Source organism: Talpa occidentalis, unplaced genomic scaffold (assembly GCF_014898055.3).
Source record: "Talpa occidentalis isolate TD23 unplaced genomic scaffold, MPIMG_talOcc4v2.1 talOcc4.10, whole genome shotgun sequence".
Lineage (NCBI taxonomy): Eukaryota > Metazoa > Chordata > Mammalia > Eulipotyphla > Talpidae > Talpa > Talpa occidentalis.
In genome coordinates this window covers 35,825,202-35,844,335 of record NW_023600993.1, presented here as the reverse complement: position 1 = coordinate 35,844,335, position 19,134 = coordinate 35,825,202, and the positions used below count along the sequence as shown (strand labels likewise).

General features: G+C 39.8%; 1 protein-coding gene across 1 annotated transcript in view; it reads right to left on the bottom strand.

Annotated features, from left to right (window-relative positions):
* Window positions 1-19,134, bottom strand: part of DOCK3 (dedicator of cytokinesis 3) — a 245,020-nt gene that overhangs the window by 69,847 nt on the left and 156,039 nt on the right. Inside the window, exons 14-21 of the mRNA XM_037501571.2 lie at window positions 13,794-13,918; window positions 12,093-12,255; window positions 11,476-11,582; window positions 9,233-9,404; window positions 8,775-8,872; window positions 6,393-6,476; window positions 4,980-5,080; window positions 3,732-3,813 (exon numbers count right to left, since the gene is read on the bottom strand). Coding sequence (XP_037357468.1) covers window positions 3,732-3,813; window positions 4,980-5,080; window positions 6,393-6,476; window positions 8,775-8,872; window positions 9,233-9,404; window positions 11,476-11,582; window positions 12,093-12,255; window positions 13,794-13,918 — 932 coding nt within the window. The remainder of the gene's footprint in view (window positions 1-3,731; window positions 3,814-4,979; window positions 5,081-6,392; window positions 6,477-8,774; window positions 8,873-9,232; window positions 9,405-11,475; window positions 11,583-12,092; window positions 12,256-13,793; window positions 13,919-19,134) is intronic.

The window sequence follows — 19,134 nt, the reverse complement described above, 5'->3', positions numbered from 1 at the left end:
TGTTTGTGCCTGCTCTCCCTTAGGACACTGAAGATATGTTCTTCAAAGGAAAGTCTTACTCCTTTTTGCATCCATGACCAATGCTAACTGCTCTGTTACATGTATTGTGTGAAAGACAGAAATGAGAATTGTGGCCTTAGAATTTAACAAAATATACAGAGAAGAGCAGGGAAAACACAGATCTATGATTTGATTTTGCCTCTTCATCTGATGATGCTCAGGGAAATGACTTTCACCTGTTACAATGTGGACAAGCACAACAAAATCACAGGTTCAATGCTACTTTATGAAGGTGACATTAAAAGAGGATGGAAAAAAAGCAGAACTACCTTGATTCCATTCTTTGAATTCATTTCCAAATTATAAAGGGTGGGAAAAACATGATTACAAAACAACAAAAATATAACTCAAGTATTAGAAAAGACAGGGAGAGAAACAGAGAATGCATGGACTCATTTTAAGTGAGTTCCCAGAGGATTCTACAGCTTTTTCAAGTGGTTATCTGAAGACTTGTTGGAGCAAAAGAGGAATCAACATTCTCAGATGTGGCTCCTTACAGTAGAAGCAGTAGCCATGAAGTGAAGTTACCCTGTAAACTGGAGCTGTGCCCAACTAGGGTTGCCTTGTCATAGAGACTCTCCAAGCCAGGGTGTTGCCATGGGGGACCCTGGATTCCATCAAAGGTCAAGATTTTAAGATTATCTTCATCTCAACACAGCCACACACAGTGCATCCACTCAGCTCTTTTACTTAAAATGGTTCTAAAAAAAATCAATGTTTAGTTATTACTGAAGATGGAAAAAGTATTGGAAGGTCTTCATTCTAATCAATGTTGCTATCTACATTGGTTTAGGAGATACAATGTTTTAGCCAGTAGAAGCAAAGATTGATCCTACTGGTAGAAATCAGGCAGGAATGATGTCCAGGAGCACTGTGCACACCACCCCTCCCTCTGGCTTTAAGACTAAATCATCAGGAAAAAAGATCTTCAGGGGCAGCATTCACACATGAATAGATGAAGAAGATGTGGTATATATACATAATGAAATATTACTCATCTGTAAAAAAGGATGAACTCTTGCCATTTGTGACAACACCGATGGAACTGGAGGGTATTATACTAACTTAAATAAGTCCTAGAAAGACAAACACTGTTGATTTCACTCATGTGGAAGATAAAGAAATAAAAGGAATGAACAAAACAACCCCCAACCCCCTATAGTATCTTTTTTATTGAGGTAACACTGTATATAATTTAGGGGCATATGTTCATACCTCTTCAGATGTGTTACCACACCACACCCACCACCAAAGCACCCATTCTCCTCCACCAGAGTCCACTGGGCCCCCTCCCCACTTTATGTCCCACACCCTTGTCCTCCCCCCTCTAGCAGACTCAATCCTATGATTATATTACTAGGGTTAGTGGTTTGTTTGGTTTTTTTTTTTTTTTTTTTGCTTTTCCCTTTATTTACTTTTTTAAGTGAAAAATACGTTTTTATTTTTTTTTGTAGCAATCGTTATTTATTTATTTATTTATTTTAAAGGTTAACAAAAGGTTTATTTACAAGGGAAGGGGATCGAGGAAATGTACAACTCAGGGAGAAAAAAGGGAGATAAATTCTTAAATGTGTCCTACCCGTTCCGCCGACCTGGAATCCCAAATGACCCGCCAAGACCAAACCTGCCTGGCCAAGAGCACGAGCCAAGTGTGCCCAACCCCACTAACGTGGCTGGTTTTTATTTACAAACAGAGAAAATGGCTGCTTAACTCCGCCCTTAGGCCCTCGCAACTTCCCTTTGGGGATCCTGGGATTTGTAGTTCCCAGTGTTTTGATGGAGTGGGGGTGGCATCCACAAAGACAGTATGGAATTAGCTTAGGATATCCTTTCCCCCTAACAGTTGCCCCCTTTCACTTTTTGCCACCATTTCTATGTTGTTGTTTTTTTTTTAATAATAAATTTTATTTTTATATTCCCCTATACAATTGCAAATGCCCCATTCTGACCACAATCCCTCCCCTCCCGGCCCCCACCCCCCAAAAAGTGTCTCTGGTTCATAGTTTTTTGTCGATTTTGATTGTCACTTTCTTATAGTTATTCATTTTCCTGGTCCCTTTTTTAAGTTTTCTAAATTCCTGCTATGAGTGAGATCATCCGGTATTTTTCTTTTTCTTTTTGGCTTATTTCATTTCTATGTTGTTGAAGGTCAAATGTATGGATGCTGGGGTGCAGTTTCAGATGAAAATTTTTCTCAGGGTTCCCACTGGAAAGCAAAGCAGTCACTCTGAGTATTGTCCAGTGTGAAAAGCAAAAGTCCTCCATTCCTGGGAAATAGTTTATCAGTCCAAAAAAACACAAAAAAAAAAACCCCATCTGGAAGCATTAGCCAAAACAAAACAGCAAAGCTATCAAATCACAGGAAAAATATTAAAATTGATTCAACTTATGCAAAAACAGGTTCTTTCAACCTTGATCCCAAATTTTTTCAACAGCGTAACAAAAGTTTGCAAACCAAATCTATTTTTAAACCATATTACCTATTTTTGCATAAAATCACAGGGCAGAGTAACCAAACAGCAACTTTAGCTGGCTTTGTTAGAATACTCCATAAAGGATCAGCGTGAACTCTTGACATCCAGTCCATGTAGGCTTCAAGAATAAAGTTGGTCTCATCAGACTCCACCTGGGCTTCCTCTTCTTGAGGGTACCAGGGCTTTTTCTTTTTCCGTGTTGTCCAGTCCTGCCCATGGAGGCAGCTTCCTCTCCTCCTTGGGGGTCTCTGGAGCCTACGGACAAAGCAGCGGGTTCTCCTCTTGGTCCAGCTCTGTTTCATCTTCCTGGAAGATTCCACTCAAAGCCACATAATGACACTCATGGCCGACCGTTTTTGTTTTAAGCAGACAAAATCTACTAGGGTTAGTTTTGGTTTGGTTTTGTCTGCTACTTTGTTTTGCTTCTTTATATTCCACATAAGTGAAATCATCCAGTATTTGTCTTTCTCTTTCTGATTTATTTCACTTAGCATAACTCCCTCCAGTTCCAGCCTTGTTGTTGCAAATGGCAAGATTTCATGTCTTTTTATAGCTGATTATTATTCCATTGTGCATATGTACCAGATCTTCTTTATCCATTTATTTCTTGTTGGGCATTTAGGTTTTTTCCATACCTTGACTATTACAAGTGGTGCTGCAATGAACATGAGAGCATATAACCCCTCAAATTAGTGTTTTAATACTTTTTGGCTAAATACCAAGGAGTGTAATTGCTGGATCATATGGTCTATTTATTTTTAATATTCTGAGGGAAGCTCCACACTGCAAAACAAAATCTCTTAAATTATGAGAACAAAATAATGGTTATTGCTGGGAAAGGAAGGTGAAGGGATGGGTAAACTGGGTAAAGGAGGGGGCCAACTTTGTTGGTAGGGAAAAACTGAACTTCTGGTGGGGAGTCATACAGAACACACAGATGTTGAATTACAATGCTATACACCCAAAACCTATATTACACTATAATGTTATTTCAATACACACACACAAAAAAAGAGAGAAATCTTCAGGGTCAAAATGGCGGGAGGGGAGATAAGGGGAAGTATGTTGATGAAGGTACTCCTGAGAGGAGGTCAGTATACTGGGATGCCTCTACCTGTCCTGCACACTAAAACATTGAGATCACTCACAAATAGCTGCAGGTTGGGCCCTTGATGGACAGTAAGCTCAATACATTACCCTCATGGCTTCCTGAATGTGATCCTGCCGAATCAATTCTGCTGAGCAGTCCATGTACCACTTCAAACAGCGGATGAGCTCCCTGGGAAGGAGAATGGTTTTAGAAACCCCACTTTAATCCAAAAGCAATGCAGCTTGAAATGTTTGCAGCCCTGAATTAGCCACATAGGAAATTATTTCCAGCTGATAAACTACAGTATAGTGATGGATCCCTTATAGTTATGGAACCTTCAGATCATCTGAGACCAGACAACAGTCCTTACACATAAAGAGTGGCCTCATTTTAACTAGCAATTACAATCACTCTTTCTCATTCTCCCTGAAACACATTTATTTTTTGACTACAAGAAAGTCTTCCCAAAGCTTTGAACTGTATATGTATTTTCATTTTGCCTAAAATTGCTGTCTCTAGAACATACAACAATAACTAGTAAATAGCAAATTCTGAATAAAGCTGGATACTTCCACGTGTCTCTCCTTGCTCCACCTCCATCTCATCTTGGGTCCAAGTCATTGGGTGGACTGGGATGACATCTGCATTTACATGGCAACAGAGTGGAGCAATCAAGAGGGTCAGCGCTGGTCAGACAGCAGGGTTCATATGTGGTCTAGCTTATATCCTTGGACATGTTATTTGGTCCCTCTGTGCCTCACTGTCTTTATTTAAAATATGGAGGAAGTAAGAATACATGTCAAAGTTACTGCGAATGTTAATGAATGACACATGCAAAGCATATAACAAAGTATTTGCTTTCCATGTGACATCAAAGTGTCAGAGTTCCAGTGACTCTAGAGCCTCACTTGAATTTTATTTATATTTTCAAAACTAAGTACATAGAAGCAAATGATGACTTTTTTTAATGTTTTAATAATTTTATATAACCTGTGAGTGTTTACTATTCATATTATCTCTTAACTCACCCTTTTATTTTCTTTGACATTTATTTGTGGGTACTATATTTAGATATTTACATATTTCTCATTGGGAAAATGTGAAACTTATTTTTAATACCCTTGCCATCATTATTAGAAGAAGTATGACAACTATGTAATAAACTTTGGCTTAAAATGTCACCTAAAAGCCCACAAAAAACATCATACTTGATAAAAGACTAAAAGCTGCTAAGATCATAAACAAAGCTTGAAAAAAAAAGGCCAGTTGAATAAGTAGTGGTTATCCCTGAACTCTTTTAAGCCTGTCTTTATATACAAATACAATTATTAATAATGATGCCAAAGGACACTTACTTGTATGCCAGTGCTCCAGCAAAGTGCTTCTGGATGTAAGTGTCCATCACAGGCCGGAAGTGGAAATACTTGATGTCTCGGAGCAGGTTGATGATGAATACCTGGGAGAGAGAGGGGAATCAGGCTTGGTGGAGGCCTCAGACTAGTCCTCAGCAGGATGGGGCTTCAGTGGGACTAGTCTTCTTTAAGGAATGGCAAACTATCACTGTTTTATCTAGTGCTCACCAGGGAGGCTGAATATAAGATATCCATTCTGTGTCTATATTTCTGTCTTGTCTGTTTTACTCCTACCACTCCCAGACTCCCAATCCAGACTTAGAGCTCAGCCATTTGTGCTCGTATTACTGTAAGTCTCTCTCTTCACAATAATGTTTGTACAATACACACACGGGAAGTCAAAACAATACTGTATTGGCGCAAACACTAAAGTGACTCAAAACACTTGGAAAAGAGAGAAAGATTGTCCTCTGGGCCAAATCAGTCTACAAATGGCTGTGCCCTTAAACAGTAGGACTAGCTGGTGAGGAAAGCGAGGAAGAAGAAACACCACAAGTGCCATCTTAACTCTGGCGTCTTCACTTCATCCATCCAGAGTCTACCTAGTCTGGATGTCTACCTAGTCTACTATCTGGAGTCTACCTAGACTCCGAATGTCTGACTCTCTTGAATATACAGCCTTCTTAGGGACTTAATACATTAAGCAGAATACACTAAACATTCAAATCACTGTCCATTCTCACTATGCAACCTTCTGAGATGCTACTTCCCAAAGAGCAGCACAGAGGGAGAAAAAGTAGTTTCCTATCAACATCCCTTTTAAAAATCCTGTTCTTAACTTGTGTAGCAGGAATACTAGGTGCTTCTCAGTTTCTCCATCCCTTCCTATCTATGCTAGGCACATGTATTCCTCTACTTACTGATATCTAATGTGTCTCATTGCTTGTCTGTTTAGTTTCATCACTTCCTACTTTCATCTTCCTACTTTATAAGTGAAAAAATGAGTTGTCTGGTTTTCTATATTAGTCCCTGGATTGATGGTGTAGTTCACTATTTCTGGGGTCAGGCAACCCTGCATTAGTGATGAGATTCAATATCAGAACTATAAAGTTCATGTCACATATAAAGGAGTAAAAATGTAACCCCAAAGTTATATAGAGAAAAATAAAATTCACAATAAAATAAAAAAACAACTACAAAGTTGAAACCTGGACCTAAGTATGGTGAATTCTTTAAATTTGAACTTGTAGGAATCTACAAGTCTTCCTTAGGTTGACCTGGTGCCACTCCTCAGTCCCTTATCTATAGGAAACATCTGTGCCTTGTGCTAATTCACTCTAATAAATTGTTCCCCTTAGATTTCTAAAAATACGTGACAGGAATTATTAGTAAAAATGAAGAAATGGAGAAACTTACCAAAGACTGAAACACCAATAGGCCATATTTCTCTGTATTATCATCCAAAATCACAAAAAGAGTATCTAAGATATCTTGTAGAAACTGCAATAGCATAAAAATCAGAAGGTTCATGTCTTAGGGATTTGTACATATTGTCAAACTTCCATACACCAATGAATTTCTCTACCAATAAACAGAATCAGAGCTCTCCTAAGACCTCAAAGAGTCTAGTCCCTTACTCTACTTCACTAAAGGATAACCAGGTGGATGTGGAGGGTTTGCGTATAGACCAAGGGGCCATGAGAGAGATCTAGAGAGGCTCTTCCTGAAGGATAAGTGCTAACAATGTAAGGAAAGTATAATCACCTAAAAAATATGGGATATCCATGTAAAATAGCAAATTTGAAGTAAGACTACCTAAGTGATTCTGCCACACTCATTTTGAGAAAAAGAATTCACTTTCCTAGAGCCCCCAAATTGTGCAGGAGTCCCATACTCTCTACTGCTGTCTAATGCTATAGAGGACATTTGGATAAGGATATGGCAAGTAGACCTTACCTACAGAAACTATTTCTTTGTTTAGAAATTCGTTTCCAGGAGAAGGGAAAAAAGCAGCTGATAAGGACTATTAATGAGGATAAAAGATCTGAAAGCACAATTTTGGGAGGTTTGCTTTTTTAAGCATGTGCCTTTCTCTTTCTAAGGTACAAAAACCAAGGAGAGAATAATAAATGTAGGGAGTGTTCACAGCCCTTAAAAATCAAATCTAACATTCTGTTGGTCAAAGACAATTAAATGATACAATGTTTACATTTTATTTCAGAACAACAGAAGGTGGGAGGCAAGATGGGATGTTGATGGACAGAACTGGTCTTGGCTTGATGATAGCTGGGGTTGAGTCATGGGTACATGCAGGGTTATTTATACTATTCTGTCATTATAACACTAGCATAGTCTCTTCTTTACTGATGCTAAAACTAGATATGCTGGTAGGTTGTTCTCCTGTCAGGAATATGACAACTCAGCCTTCATATTACAGACTTTTCTTAACATCTTTTCTGTTTACTTGTTAATATTTTAAATATGTTTAAAAGAAGCTAATGTCCTGACTATGAATTTATCTTATGTTTCAAAAATTTGTTAAATTGTTTGTGAAGAGTTCCTTTTAAAATGTATGATACTGTGATCAACTGATTAAAAACATTCATACAATATTTCATAAAAGTACACAGGGGTACACAGACTTTAAAATTGTTCCTCATTTGGAGACAGATGTTTTGTATTAAGTCAAGGAAGCTGAAAAATGAAAGCGTAGCTGTTCCAAGTGACTTGGTGCTTGCAATGATAGAGCTAGAACACTTTTATTGTTGCTTTCTTGAGCTTTAATCTCCATATTCCATTCCACTGCTCTTGCACCTGTATTTTTTTTTTTTTAATTTTTTTCTTTTTTTTAAAGATTTATTTATTTATTTATTTATACAAGCACTGGGTACAGTCAGAAGCGCGTGAGGGTGAGAGAATTCACCAGAGCCAGAGCGGGGAGCAGAGCAGGCAGAAGGACCGAAGTACACTGCTGAGGGGAGCAGCGGGCGGCAGGAGAGGTCTGCGCGCCATGTTGCACCTGTATTTTTCTCAGTAGAGTTCAGTCCATTGTGTAGGATCCACCTGGTGGGCTTTCAACACCAGTAAGTGTCTAGGGATTTTCTTGAGCTAAAACCAGTTGGGCAAACACTGTATAGTGCCCTACAGAGAACTGGGATTGGTAGTGTTTCTGTGAACTGCCTAAGGTCATTAGATGGGAAATCTTCCATGGGTACCTGGAAAAAAGCAGCCGAGGCAAGGAGCAGGAAAGGTATCAACTCTAAATTAGAGAGCAGGCAAAATCAGCAGTTATAGGTCAACAGTGAACCAAGTAGGAGAGTGGCCTCAAGGGGGTGAAGGTTCAGGTGAGAGATAGTCAGGGCCCATACAAGCTAATGGAGAGAATTCAGTGACCATACTGAAAATCAAAAAGCAGAGTCAGAAAGATGTTGGACAGGGTTTGTGGTAAAGGATTACAAAGCAAGGAAATGAGAAAGAGACCCAGGGAACAGAGAGGACATCTAAAGGACTGTACGCAGCACAGAGCACTGGAACTGTTTCTATGAGAAAGCTCTCAGCACTGCCCTTTACGATTTTGCTTTCTAGGAAGAAAAATAAGTCAGAAAATAAGGCTTATCACATAAATGTAGTTTTAAATGGTAACAAATCTAATACCTAACTTTTAAAAAGCTAACTAGATTAAGAGGGGAAAAAACGCTTTTTTCCTATTTATCTAACTATGTATCTTGAGAAATGACTTAGAGGAAACCAAAGAGAATTAAGTCTTTCTGCCCAGATTTCTGTTCATGAAAACCATACCTTAACAATTTCTTCTCCACTGACATGCCGCAGCCGCCCTAGGATGTCCATGATCCGGTCGGGAAAGGCCTTCCATTTCAGCAGAGCAAGGAGGTCCACTAGAAAACAAGCCAACAAGATGGTGAACCCTGGCTATACCAAGGACAACTGAAGCCCAGATTCTTCCAGACAAGACAAGTGGGACTGAGAGGAACAGAAATAGCTGCAAGTATCAAAATAGCCTCTTTGAGTGCTAAGATCAAGGGCAAAGACACATCTCTGCATCCTACATATTTACTATGGAGCTGTTAAAACCACTGGAAACCTCACAGGCTGCTACTGCCAGCTTTTAATAACAAAGAATGCCCTCACTATGGCATGAAAAAACAGTAACTTCTATCTCCCTTAACACACATGAGCAACATGCAACTAGCCACTGAGGGTGGCAGAGGTACCAACCTACAGGCACCATCACTTACCGTTCTGGGTGAGTTTGGTGGAAGAAAGTTGGGTGGAAATGAAGAAAGACTCTTTGGTGCTGCGCTGGAAGATGAGGCTGGAAGGGATGTTGGGGCAGCCATTGTAGTCCTCTTTGCAGCAGGGGAGGCCCAGGTACAAAGCATGATTGTTAAATGTGCTATTCTCATCACACTGTAGGCAAAAATAGAGAATACAGAATGTCTTCTGGTTTATGGTCAACTAAATCTTTGACAAAGGAGCAAAAATATGCATTGGAGCAAAGAAAGTCTGTTCAATAAATGGTGCTGGGAAAACTGGGTCGCTACATGCAAAAGAATGAAGCTTGACCACTACCTCACACCATACTCAAAAATCAACTCAAAATGGATTAAAGAACTAGACATAAGACCTGAAACCATAAAATACATAGAAGGAAATATAGGCGAAACACTACGGGATTTGCACATCAAAGACATCTTTACAGACACATCACCCAAAGCAGTGATAGTGAAGGCAAAGATAAACAGCTGGGACTACATCAAATTAAAGAGCTTCTGCACAGCAAAAGAGACAATAACAAAAACAAAGAGAAACCCCACCGACTGGGAGAACATTTTTGTACACAACACTAATGATAAAGGACTGACCACAAAAATCTGCAAAGAGCTGATGAGACTCAGCACAAACAAAGAATTTAAAATCAGTATTTAAAATCCTGTCAAAAAATGGGCAGAAGAGCTAAAAAGAAACTTTTCTGAAGAGGAAATGCAAATGGCCAACAGGCATATGAAAAAATGTTCAACATCACTTGTAATCAGGGAAATGCAAATCAAAACTACCATGCGATACCATCTTACACCAGTGAGAATGACACATATTAAAAAAACTAGCAACAACAAATGTTGGCGAGGATGTGGAGAAAAGGGAACTCTCCTGCACTGCTGGTGGAAGTGCAAACTGGTCCAACCACTATGGAGAGCTGTGTGCAGATTTCTGGACCTACTAAACATAGAGCTTCCATATGATCCAGCAATTCCACTCCTAGGTATTTACCCAAAGGACACAGAAACATCAATTCCAAAGAGCACCTGCACCCCTATGTTTATAGCAGCACTGTTTACAATAGCTAAGCTTTGGAAACAACCCAAATACCCAAAAATAGATGACTGGATCAAGAAGATGTGGTACATATATACCATGGAATATTACTCAGCATTCAAAAAAGATAAACACATGCAATTTGCAGCAACATGGATGGCGCTGGAAGGGATCATGCTCAGCGAAATAAGCCAAAATGAAAAAGAAAAATACCGGATGGTCTCACTCATAGCAGGAATCTAGAAAACTTAAATAAGGGACCAGGAAAATGAATATAAGAAAGTGAAAATCAAAATCAACAAAAAAACTATGAACCAGAGACACTCTATGGGGGGTGGGGTATGGGGAGGGGAGGGATTGGGGTCAAAATAAGGGGGTTGCAATTGTATGGGGAATATAAAAATAAAATTTATTTAAAAAAATAAATAAATAAAAATATTTAAAAAATAAATATAATGTAAAGTAACGATCTAAAATTATTCATTTTCCATAATTGCCAATCAGTTGCCTAATTACTGCTTACTAAGAATCCTTCCATCCACCATTAATTTGTAATGTGTACTTTACATTTTACTCTTACACAGTAAATATCACATATTCAATTCTTGAAAAAAAAAAAAAAGAATGTTTTCTGGGCCATATCTATATAAAAATCAGGTCCCTTGGGGTTTCTGAGATGTTTGTTCTTATCTTCTTGAAGCTGAAGCTTGAGCCTCAGATCCTCTCAGAAAGTGCTTTCTGTTCAGAAACTCCCCAGAATGGCTCACATACTCTTTAAAGAGAATATGGTGGACGGTGGCCTCCACCTGGTATGTCAGCAACTTAGGGTGGCAGCTGTGTTGTGACAGCTGACAGAACCATGATCTCAAACTGCAGGTCTCCGAATGTTCTAGCCAATGCCACAAGGACACAAAAGGTTGGTAATGGATTTTCATTACTAGTGGAATGGGAGGTGGGAAACAAACAGAGTGCTAGCATAACTGTGGGATGACAGCCACGGTATTTAGAAGACAAAAGCCTGCCCACAGCTGTCCTGAGGTTACCACCAGCATAATATCCTGGTTCCTCTGGCCTGCATTAATAATGAAAATGCCTAACGGAGAACCTTGCATGAGTGTGACCTCAAAGGGTTGAAGGTTCAGATGAGAGACAGCCAGGCGCATACCTTGTACACATAGAGTTCATGGATATCATCTGAAAGGGTGGTGCCATCATCCCGCATCAGGGGAGAGAATGCAAAGCCAAAGAGTTTCTTTTCCCCTTTGTCTTTTGCTGCAATTAGAGCCAAATGTTAGTTGTTTGTGCCGTCTACTTCCTTTTAACTGAAATTCCCCCTGTGCTTATCAACTCTGCTCTTTACTTCTTTGTCCCTTCCCTCTTTCACTAATTAGGTAGCAGCCTGACTGAAGAAATGACGATAAATGTGTTAGACTGAGTTTCCACCTATTTTCCAAGGTACATAGGTTATCTAGACCCAAATAGAAACTAAATTACTGGTCTTGATAGCCTAGGGTTCTTTAAGAAGCAGTTTAATATGTACAAAGGAAACACCAGAAGGGGAATGAAACTGGCAACTATCCAGTATCTGGGTCAGACACCAGGAAGAGACAGACGAACTCCACGGTTTTGAATCACTCTCCACATTATAGTCTCTGACAACATCTCATTTTTCAGTACCCATTTATTCAGTACTCCAATAATAAGAACCCTCTTAACTTGATTCCATAAAGGAAAGAGTTGCATTCATATCCTCGAAGGAATATGGAGAGAAGTCTCACTCACTGGAACAATGTCTGAACTCGAAGCGCAGGTGGGAGCCCCGGAACCGGTCGATGGGGATGGGCAACTTGATAATCTCTCCCCAGCGAGGACTATTACTGTGGTAGAGGACGAAGGAGTGGTAGGAACTTCTATTTGGCTCCCCTGAGCCCAAACTGATGCAATCCTGGAAAAGAGAAGCAAAGTAAAGTGTCACCTTCCTTGAGGAAGCCCAGGAGTTCTCTGTGTCATTAGGATACTTGGCTGTCTACTGCGCAGTCCTCATTTCCCCACCAGGCCAAATATTAAACGAGAAAATGCATCTGGAATTCAATACTTTTGGAAATAACTATGTAGATGGTATAAGGAATCAGCAGTTGCAAAGCTCCTTGTCAACCCTGTGGCAGAAGTAACCACACACACAGCTCAGTAAACCGGAGGGAAGTTGAGTAGTGCATCTGAATCACTTAGGCAGGCTCTTCACCCTCACTAAGAAAGACAACAATGAACATCAAGGGAGAAGTCAGCCTTAAGTGGCACTTTATCAGATTAGAAAAGTTACTAAAAAGAGAGAGACAACAATTAAAAAAAAAAAGTAACTAAATTATAAAGTGGAGAGACCTTGTTTTCTAGTCTTCCTCAGCTCAGTGTTGCACTGGCATTCTAGGTCATCCCTGCCAGACTGTTTTTGGATAGACACAAGGTAGCTTAGACTTAACTTGACCCCATTTCCCAAATCTTGCCATGAAGATCCTGCTGTAGGACTGCCCAGGCCCTTCCCTGAAGACAGGAAGCTGCAGGCAATACAATCAAGAGTAGCTCCCTGTCTGCACAGGGGTGGTGTCAGCTCTGCTGACCTTGGTATCATACTTGCAAACAAAGCACATGCCTTAGTCCTTGAGGTGGGTTTGTAAAATGACACACAAACCATTGTTTCTGCCATCATTTTAACATTCTCTATTTCTCTCTAGCTTTGGGAGTTGATCTTGACTAATTTTACCTCTTTTCCTTCTGTAAAATGTGGATGCTCATTCCTGTTCTGCCTGTCTCACAACAAGGGTGTTGTCAACATGTAGAAGTGAGGTTATAACAGATTGATTTGCTTTCTACCAAAAGTGAATGATGCCTTCTTATTTGCCAGGGATTTCATCATGACATAACTGAGGGGAAAACTGACATACTGACAGTAGAAAAACAGCACTCCAGGCCTTCAGTTTCAATGAAGAGTGACAGGATTCTTAGACTGTCCTGGCTGGAAGTAATGCTCTAGGGCCTGAGGCTGCTGTCCCCTGTCACATAACTTGGAACCAGCCAGTGATAGCCTAAGTCCTACCCTTGACCAAAGAGCAAATGTAACTTTCCATATTAGCTCAAGGAATAGAGTGGGGCTTAATAACAATCACCAAAAGTAGACAGTGATGCAAGAGAGAATGGTAGAAGAAGTAACATGTAGGACAGAACTAGAGGGAATAGTTCTAATTTGGAGCAGGAAGAATTCAGGTCAGACACTAGGAAGAATTCCTAATAAGGCTGTATGACAGGGGGAGTCATTATCAAAGTAACTATGGGATTTCCTTGAAGAAAGGACAAGGCATAGAAGAATGTATATTAGGGTAATTTGAGTTCAGTCCTATCTGAAGAGAACAGGTCTCTGGAAAAAAATCCACGGAAGTAAGAGAATATTACAGGATTAGCTGCTATCCCAAACTGACTGGCAAAACTTACCTTCAGGATTTCTCCATCGGCGTAAAGCACATACATGGTCACTTCAATATTCTTTTGTACACTCTTTCCACCTCTTTCAAAATCCCCTTTCTCCAGTGTTAGGTATAGGTCATTGCGGATGTCACCTGTGAGGAAAGAAATGCCATGTCTTAATGATGACAGAAGCCACACTGCCCCATTGCCACAGAGGACCAGACTAGCATTTGGATCCTCCTGGGTTCAGGTGGGTGCTCAGGGCATTCCAAGCTTGGTTAATAATGATGGACATTATACAACTATCAGTGCAGCAGTACTCAGGTTGGTTAGTCATGTGTTTTAAAGTCTGAATTTTAAAGGTGTTCACCACAGCTTTTCCAGGGTGGGAAGAAGCAGGACAGAGATTCTTCTCTCAAATTGTAGGCAACTGCTCAGTTTCTCACTCCTCTCAGGAGAACAGTGTAATCGAAGTCACCCAAAGAGGGAAAATTTTAGAATCAAAAGGAATAACGCTTATTTTAATCATGTCTACATCTTACTTGCTAATAGCTTCTCTTTTCTCTAAAAAAAGTAGTTTCTTTTTTTTTTTTTTTTTTTTGGTAGGCTTTCTGTTTGTAAGCCTCAATATTTCTGAGTCTAACTAGAGCATATATTACTTCTTCCTTCTGGAGAGCTGGCTTCAAATCCCATTCCTTGCTGGAGTACCAGGCAGATGTCACTGGACTATCTATTGGCTTTGCTTCCTTTTGTTGCAGGTGCTCTGGGAGCAGATAACTCTCCAGAAGCTCAGGTGCTAAAGCACTGGGACAACAATCTATTGTGCTCTTGTTGCTTCCCTGTGCTCGGAACACCAACCCACTTGGCCCACATCTGCTGCTCAAGCCTGGGCAGGAGAGATTCAAATTGCAGGAAGTGACCATAGTCACAGCTGTCTTTTTTTTTTTTTTTTTAAGATTTATTTATTTATTTTTTAGAGATTTATTTATTTATTTATACAAGCACTGGGTACAGTCAGAAGCGCGGGAGGGTGAGAGAATTCACCAGAGCCAGAGCAGAGAGCAGAACAGGCAGAGTGACGAACTACACTGCTGAGGGGAGCAGCGGGCGGCAGGAGAGGTCTGCGTGCCATGTGAGACCCTCCTCCGGTGGCCGGGAGCAGCTGGGGATTGAAATGGCGCTGCAGAGGCTGCGGGCAGCTTCGCAACCCAGCGCTCAACCACTGAGCCACCGGGGAGGCCCACAGTTGTTTTTTTTAAGGGGGGGGTGGTGGAATTACCTGCTGATGCTCATTTGGGCTGCTCTAAGCTTCTAAATCTGTAACATGACCGGTTTTATTGATGTATTTAAAGGGCTTTTTTTTTTTTTTAATGGTAAAGGTTGTGTAGAGTGTGGGAAATCCTCAAAGGAAAAAGAATGGCACAGGAAAACAGTAAAGGCCAAGGTGAAGATGGCTGAGCCATCTGAAATCAATTGAGAGGTGATGAACAATTAGCTTGCAAAGTAACAAGCCAATTCAGAAGACAGATATTCTATTTCGGTTCTTAGAAAAACCAGCACATCTAAATATGTTCATTACCTGGAATGACAATCACAGAAACAAGATTTGTTTTGTGTTAGCAAGTTAGCTTTCTGGTTTAGTCAGATACACAATGATGGCTTGGACACTGACTACCTCTCTCATTCTGGAAGTGTCTGAGTAGCTTTTACACAGGAAACCATGACAGACCAGACTAGTGTATTATTTTGACTTTTGGGGTCTTCATGACCAGACCATTTACTCTTTAGGTCGCCTTCCTATCCTGGGAGTTCAATCCTGAAATCATGGTTAACTGGTCACATAATGAAGCTCTCAAAATATGTTGGCTCAAGTGGGGAAGAGCAGCACATGTGAAACAATTATTCTGAAAACCCTGAGAACTTCCTTTAATGTGTGAAAGCCATTATGTTCTCAAACAATCCTGAGGTTATAGCAAAGGAAAGAGGAAAATGTGTTCTGAAAATCAAATGCAAATGCAACTGCTGAGTGGAACATTCTTGAGGGTGTCTATCCTTGCAGTCCACAAAAATTTTCCTTTTGGGTTGAGCAAGGCCTCTATTTTGAATTTTCTGAAGAATTTGGAACTTTAAACTGTCTCCTTTGGACATCTCTGCTTAGGCCCTCCTAGCATATCATTAAAATAGCAGTCAAGAATGCAGGTAGGATTGGGGTGGGGGGGCAAGTAAGGGGAACAGGGAAACAAATTCATCAGTCTGCTACTGAATAAAATCCATCCTAAAAGTAAAATTCAAAATCAACTGGGGAACTTTACTATGGGTTATTGTGATTATAATGGGATAAATCAGTGTTGGTTATACCTTGGATTTTTAACAATTGAACCAGACATCTCAGAGCTGTCTTCTGATAAAAGCCTTTTAGTTACTCATTAGCTTTTCTATGGAATTTAAGTAATTATTCAATTTCTAGGTTGACTTGGCACAAAGTGAATAGACTAGAGAACTGACGTGTCTAATCTAAAGAACATGTGCTTTGTTTAAAAATTACCCTGGCTTAAACCAATACTCTCTGAAAATTCTTCTTAAGATCATTTGTGTGGCTTTTAAAAGCAGATGTTGGCTACCAGCAATAGTGTTCTAGCTTGCACATTTAAAAAAAAAAAGCCGAATTTCATTTTCTTTTCTTTTACTAGCTTAATAATATTTTGTTAGATTTATACCTAAAAATCATTTGCTTTTGTAAATAATGTCACCTTGGTTTTTCTCCCACCACCATCCCTCTATATACCTTTGGCCCTCTTCCCTGTCATTCCTAGTTAATCTCAGAGCCCTCACTTTGTTAATTACTCTCTCCTAGTATTTCTAAGTATGTTACTTTGTCAAATTGTCTGCTATGTAAATGTCCAGTATTTGTCTTTGTCATTTTAACTATACATAATTCCCTCAAACTCCCTCCTTTTGTTAAAATGGAAGCTTTTCAAATCAAAACAACAATGAGATACCACCTCACACCAGGGAGAGTGGCTATATTAAAAAAAAACCCAAAATTGGCAACAACAAATATTGATGAGGATGTGAAGAGAAAGGAACCCTTTTACACTGCTGGTGGGAATGCAAATGGGTCCAGCCACTATGGAAAGCTGTGTGCAAGACCCTCAAAGTGCAAAAAATAGACCTACCTTATGACCCAGTGATTCTATTACTAGGAATCTACCCAAAGAATGCAAGAAATGAATTTGAAAGGAAACTTGCACTCCCATGTTTATTGCAGCACCATTTACAATAGCTAATATGTGGAAACAACCTCAATGCCCCAAAACAGATGAGTGAATCAAGAAGATGTGGCATATATACATAATGGAATACTACTCAGCAATCAAAAAAGAAGATAAACTCATGACATTTGTGGCAACATGGATGGAGCTGGAAGGGAAAATATTGAATGGTTTCACTTACAGGTAGAGCACAGGAAAACCAAATGAAGGGTCAAGAAAAAAACAAAACTTGTGAACTGACCATAGATTTGAAGCAAGCAGCAAAGAATGGAGAGGGAGAGGGGTCAAGGGAGGGGAAAGAAGAGCACAAGGGACTATGGCGACAGTTCACAGGTATTATGGTGGCGGGAGAAGTATGGGACTACACCTGAAGGAAGAACAATGATTTAAGAAAATAAGTAATTAAAAAAATGACAGCATTTCATCTTTCCTTAAGGTTGAATAGTATTCTGCAATGCAGATATACCACATCTTGATCCAATTATCTATCAATGGGCATTTAGGCTGCTTCCATGTCATAGCTATTGTAAATAGTGTGAAATAAACATTTTAGAGCACACAGGATTGTTTTGCATTGATGCTTTCTTTGGATAGATGCCCAAAAGTGGGATTTCTGGGTCATACAGAATGTCCCTTTTTAGTTATTTAAGGTAAATCCAGATCCCTTTCCATAACTGCTACATAAGTTTACATTTCCATGAGCAGTGTAACAGAGTTCCTCTTTCTCTGCATCCTCTCCAGGATCCCCTGTTGGGGGGAAATGTTTTTACAAACAAGTTAACCATGTTACAATAAACATGTCCTTTAGATTAAATTTTCCTAGCAATATGTGATAGAGAATGCTAATTCAAATTTGGATGTTGTCTTGATGATGAAAAATGACAGAATTGGTCTGTGTTTTAAAGAGTGAGCTCATAGCTTCTGGGAAGTTTCTCTAGGCCATTTTAAACACAAATGTTAATTTCAAATGGAAGGTCTAGCCCTTTGCACTCCGAACCATTTTACGATATTTTGATTTAATTTCTTGTGCCATTTCAAGATAAAACTTCAGGGAAACATACATGTCTCAAAAAGTTGTGTTGAAATAACCTCAATTCCCCGTAATCACTAATAAATTGCAATGTCCCCTGAGAGGGGACATCCGAGTGATATGCTAGAATTCCGATATGCTAGTGATATGCTAGAATTCCCCCTGAGAGGGGACAGCGGAGTGCAAAGGGCTAGATATTCCTACAGTTTTCATTCTTTTAAAAATTTTTATTTAAGAAGAATGCTTTTGGTGATTGTCTAGCTAAGAAAATTTATCAATAAAAGCAACTGTACCCTCTTAAGTTACAAATGGAAACAGCTTGGTTTCATCTGATCTTGGCTGCTCTTTATTTAGAGAACAGATCTACCTAGACCAAGGCTGTTCTTAGTCAGAATAGGTATTAAACTGTCTTATGAGTTGCAATTTTGTAAATTATGGCCTCAATTTTGAAAATGGCATGTTGTGAAAGTTAATGTTCCTGGGGCCTCCTTTTCAAAAGCTCTCTGGGGAATTGTTAAAATTGAATTTTCCACTAATTCTCTTGAAACTAGGAGAAAACATAAGAAAGAGCAAATGTGAAATGTTTCAGGGACTTAACAACTCAGGCTCTCCTGACAGATAGCCCCCCCAGGGTTCCCTACCCTCTGGCTGTCCCTACTGCATGTTCCATGATCACAAGTCTACCAATGGAATCATGACTGGCTTAAAGTATTGTCTTCAGGAGGCTCCTGCAAACTGTAGCACGAACTTTCAGAAAATATTACCAGGAAAAGGATGTGGACAGGCACATTACAATGGGGATGGGGAAGTGAAGTCCTGAGCAGTGGTTTTAAAGGTTAGTTTGCAGACTAATGCCTGGCTGATGGTATTTGAAACACCTACGGAGCTTACTAAAACTAGTCTTCTATAATAATATCTGCCCCTTGAGATTCTAATGAGTCTTGGGTGGGTAGGGGTTCTGAGAAGATGCTGATGAAGTTTGGCTGAGGGTAGGGGGTTGGGTGGCTCTTAGCATGGAGGCATTCTGGGAGGGATATGAAAGGGGAGGCTTTTCTTTGGCGAGTGG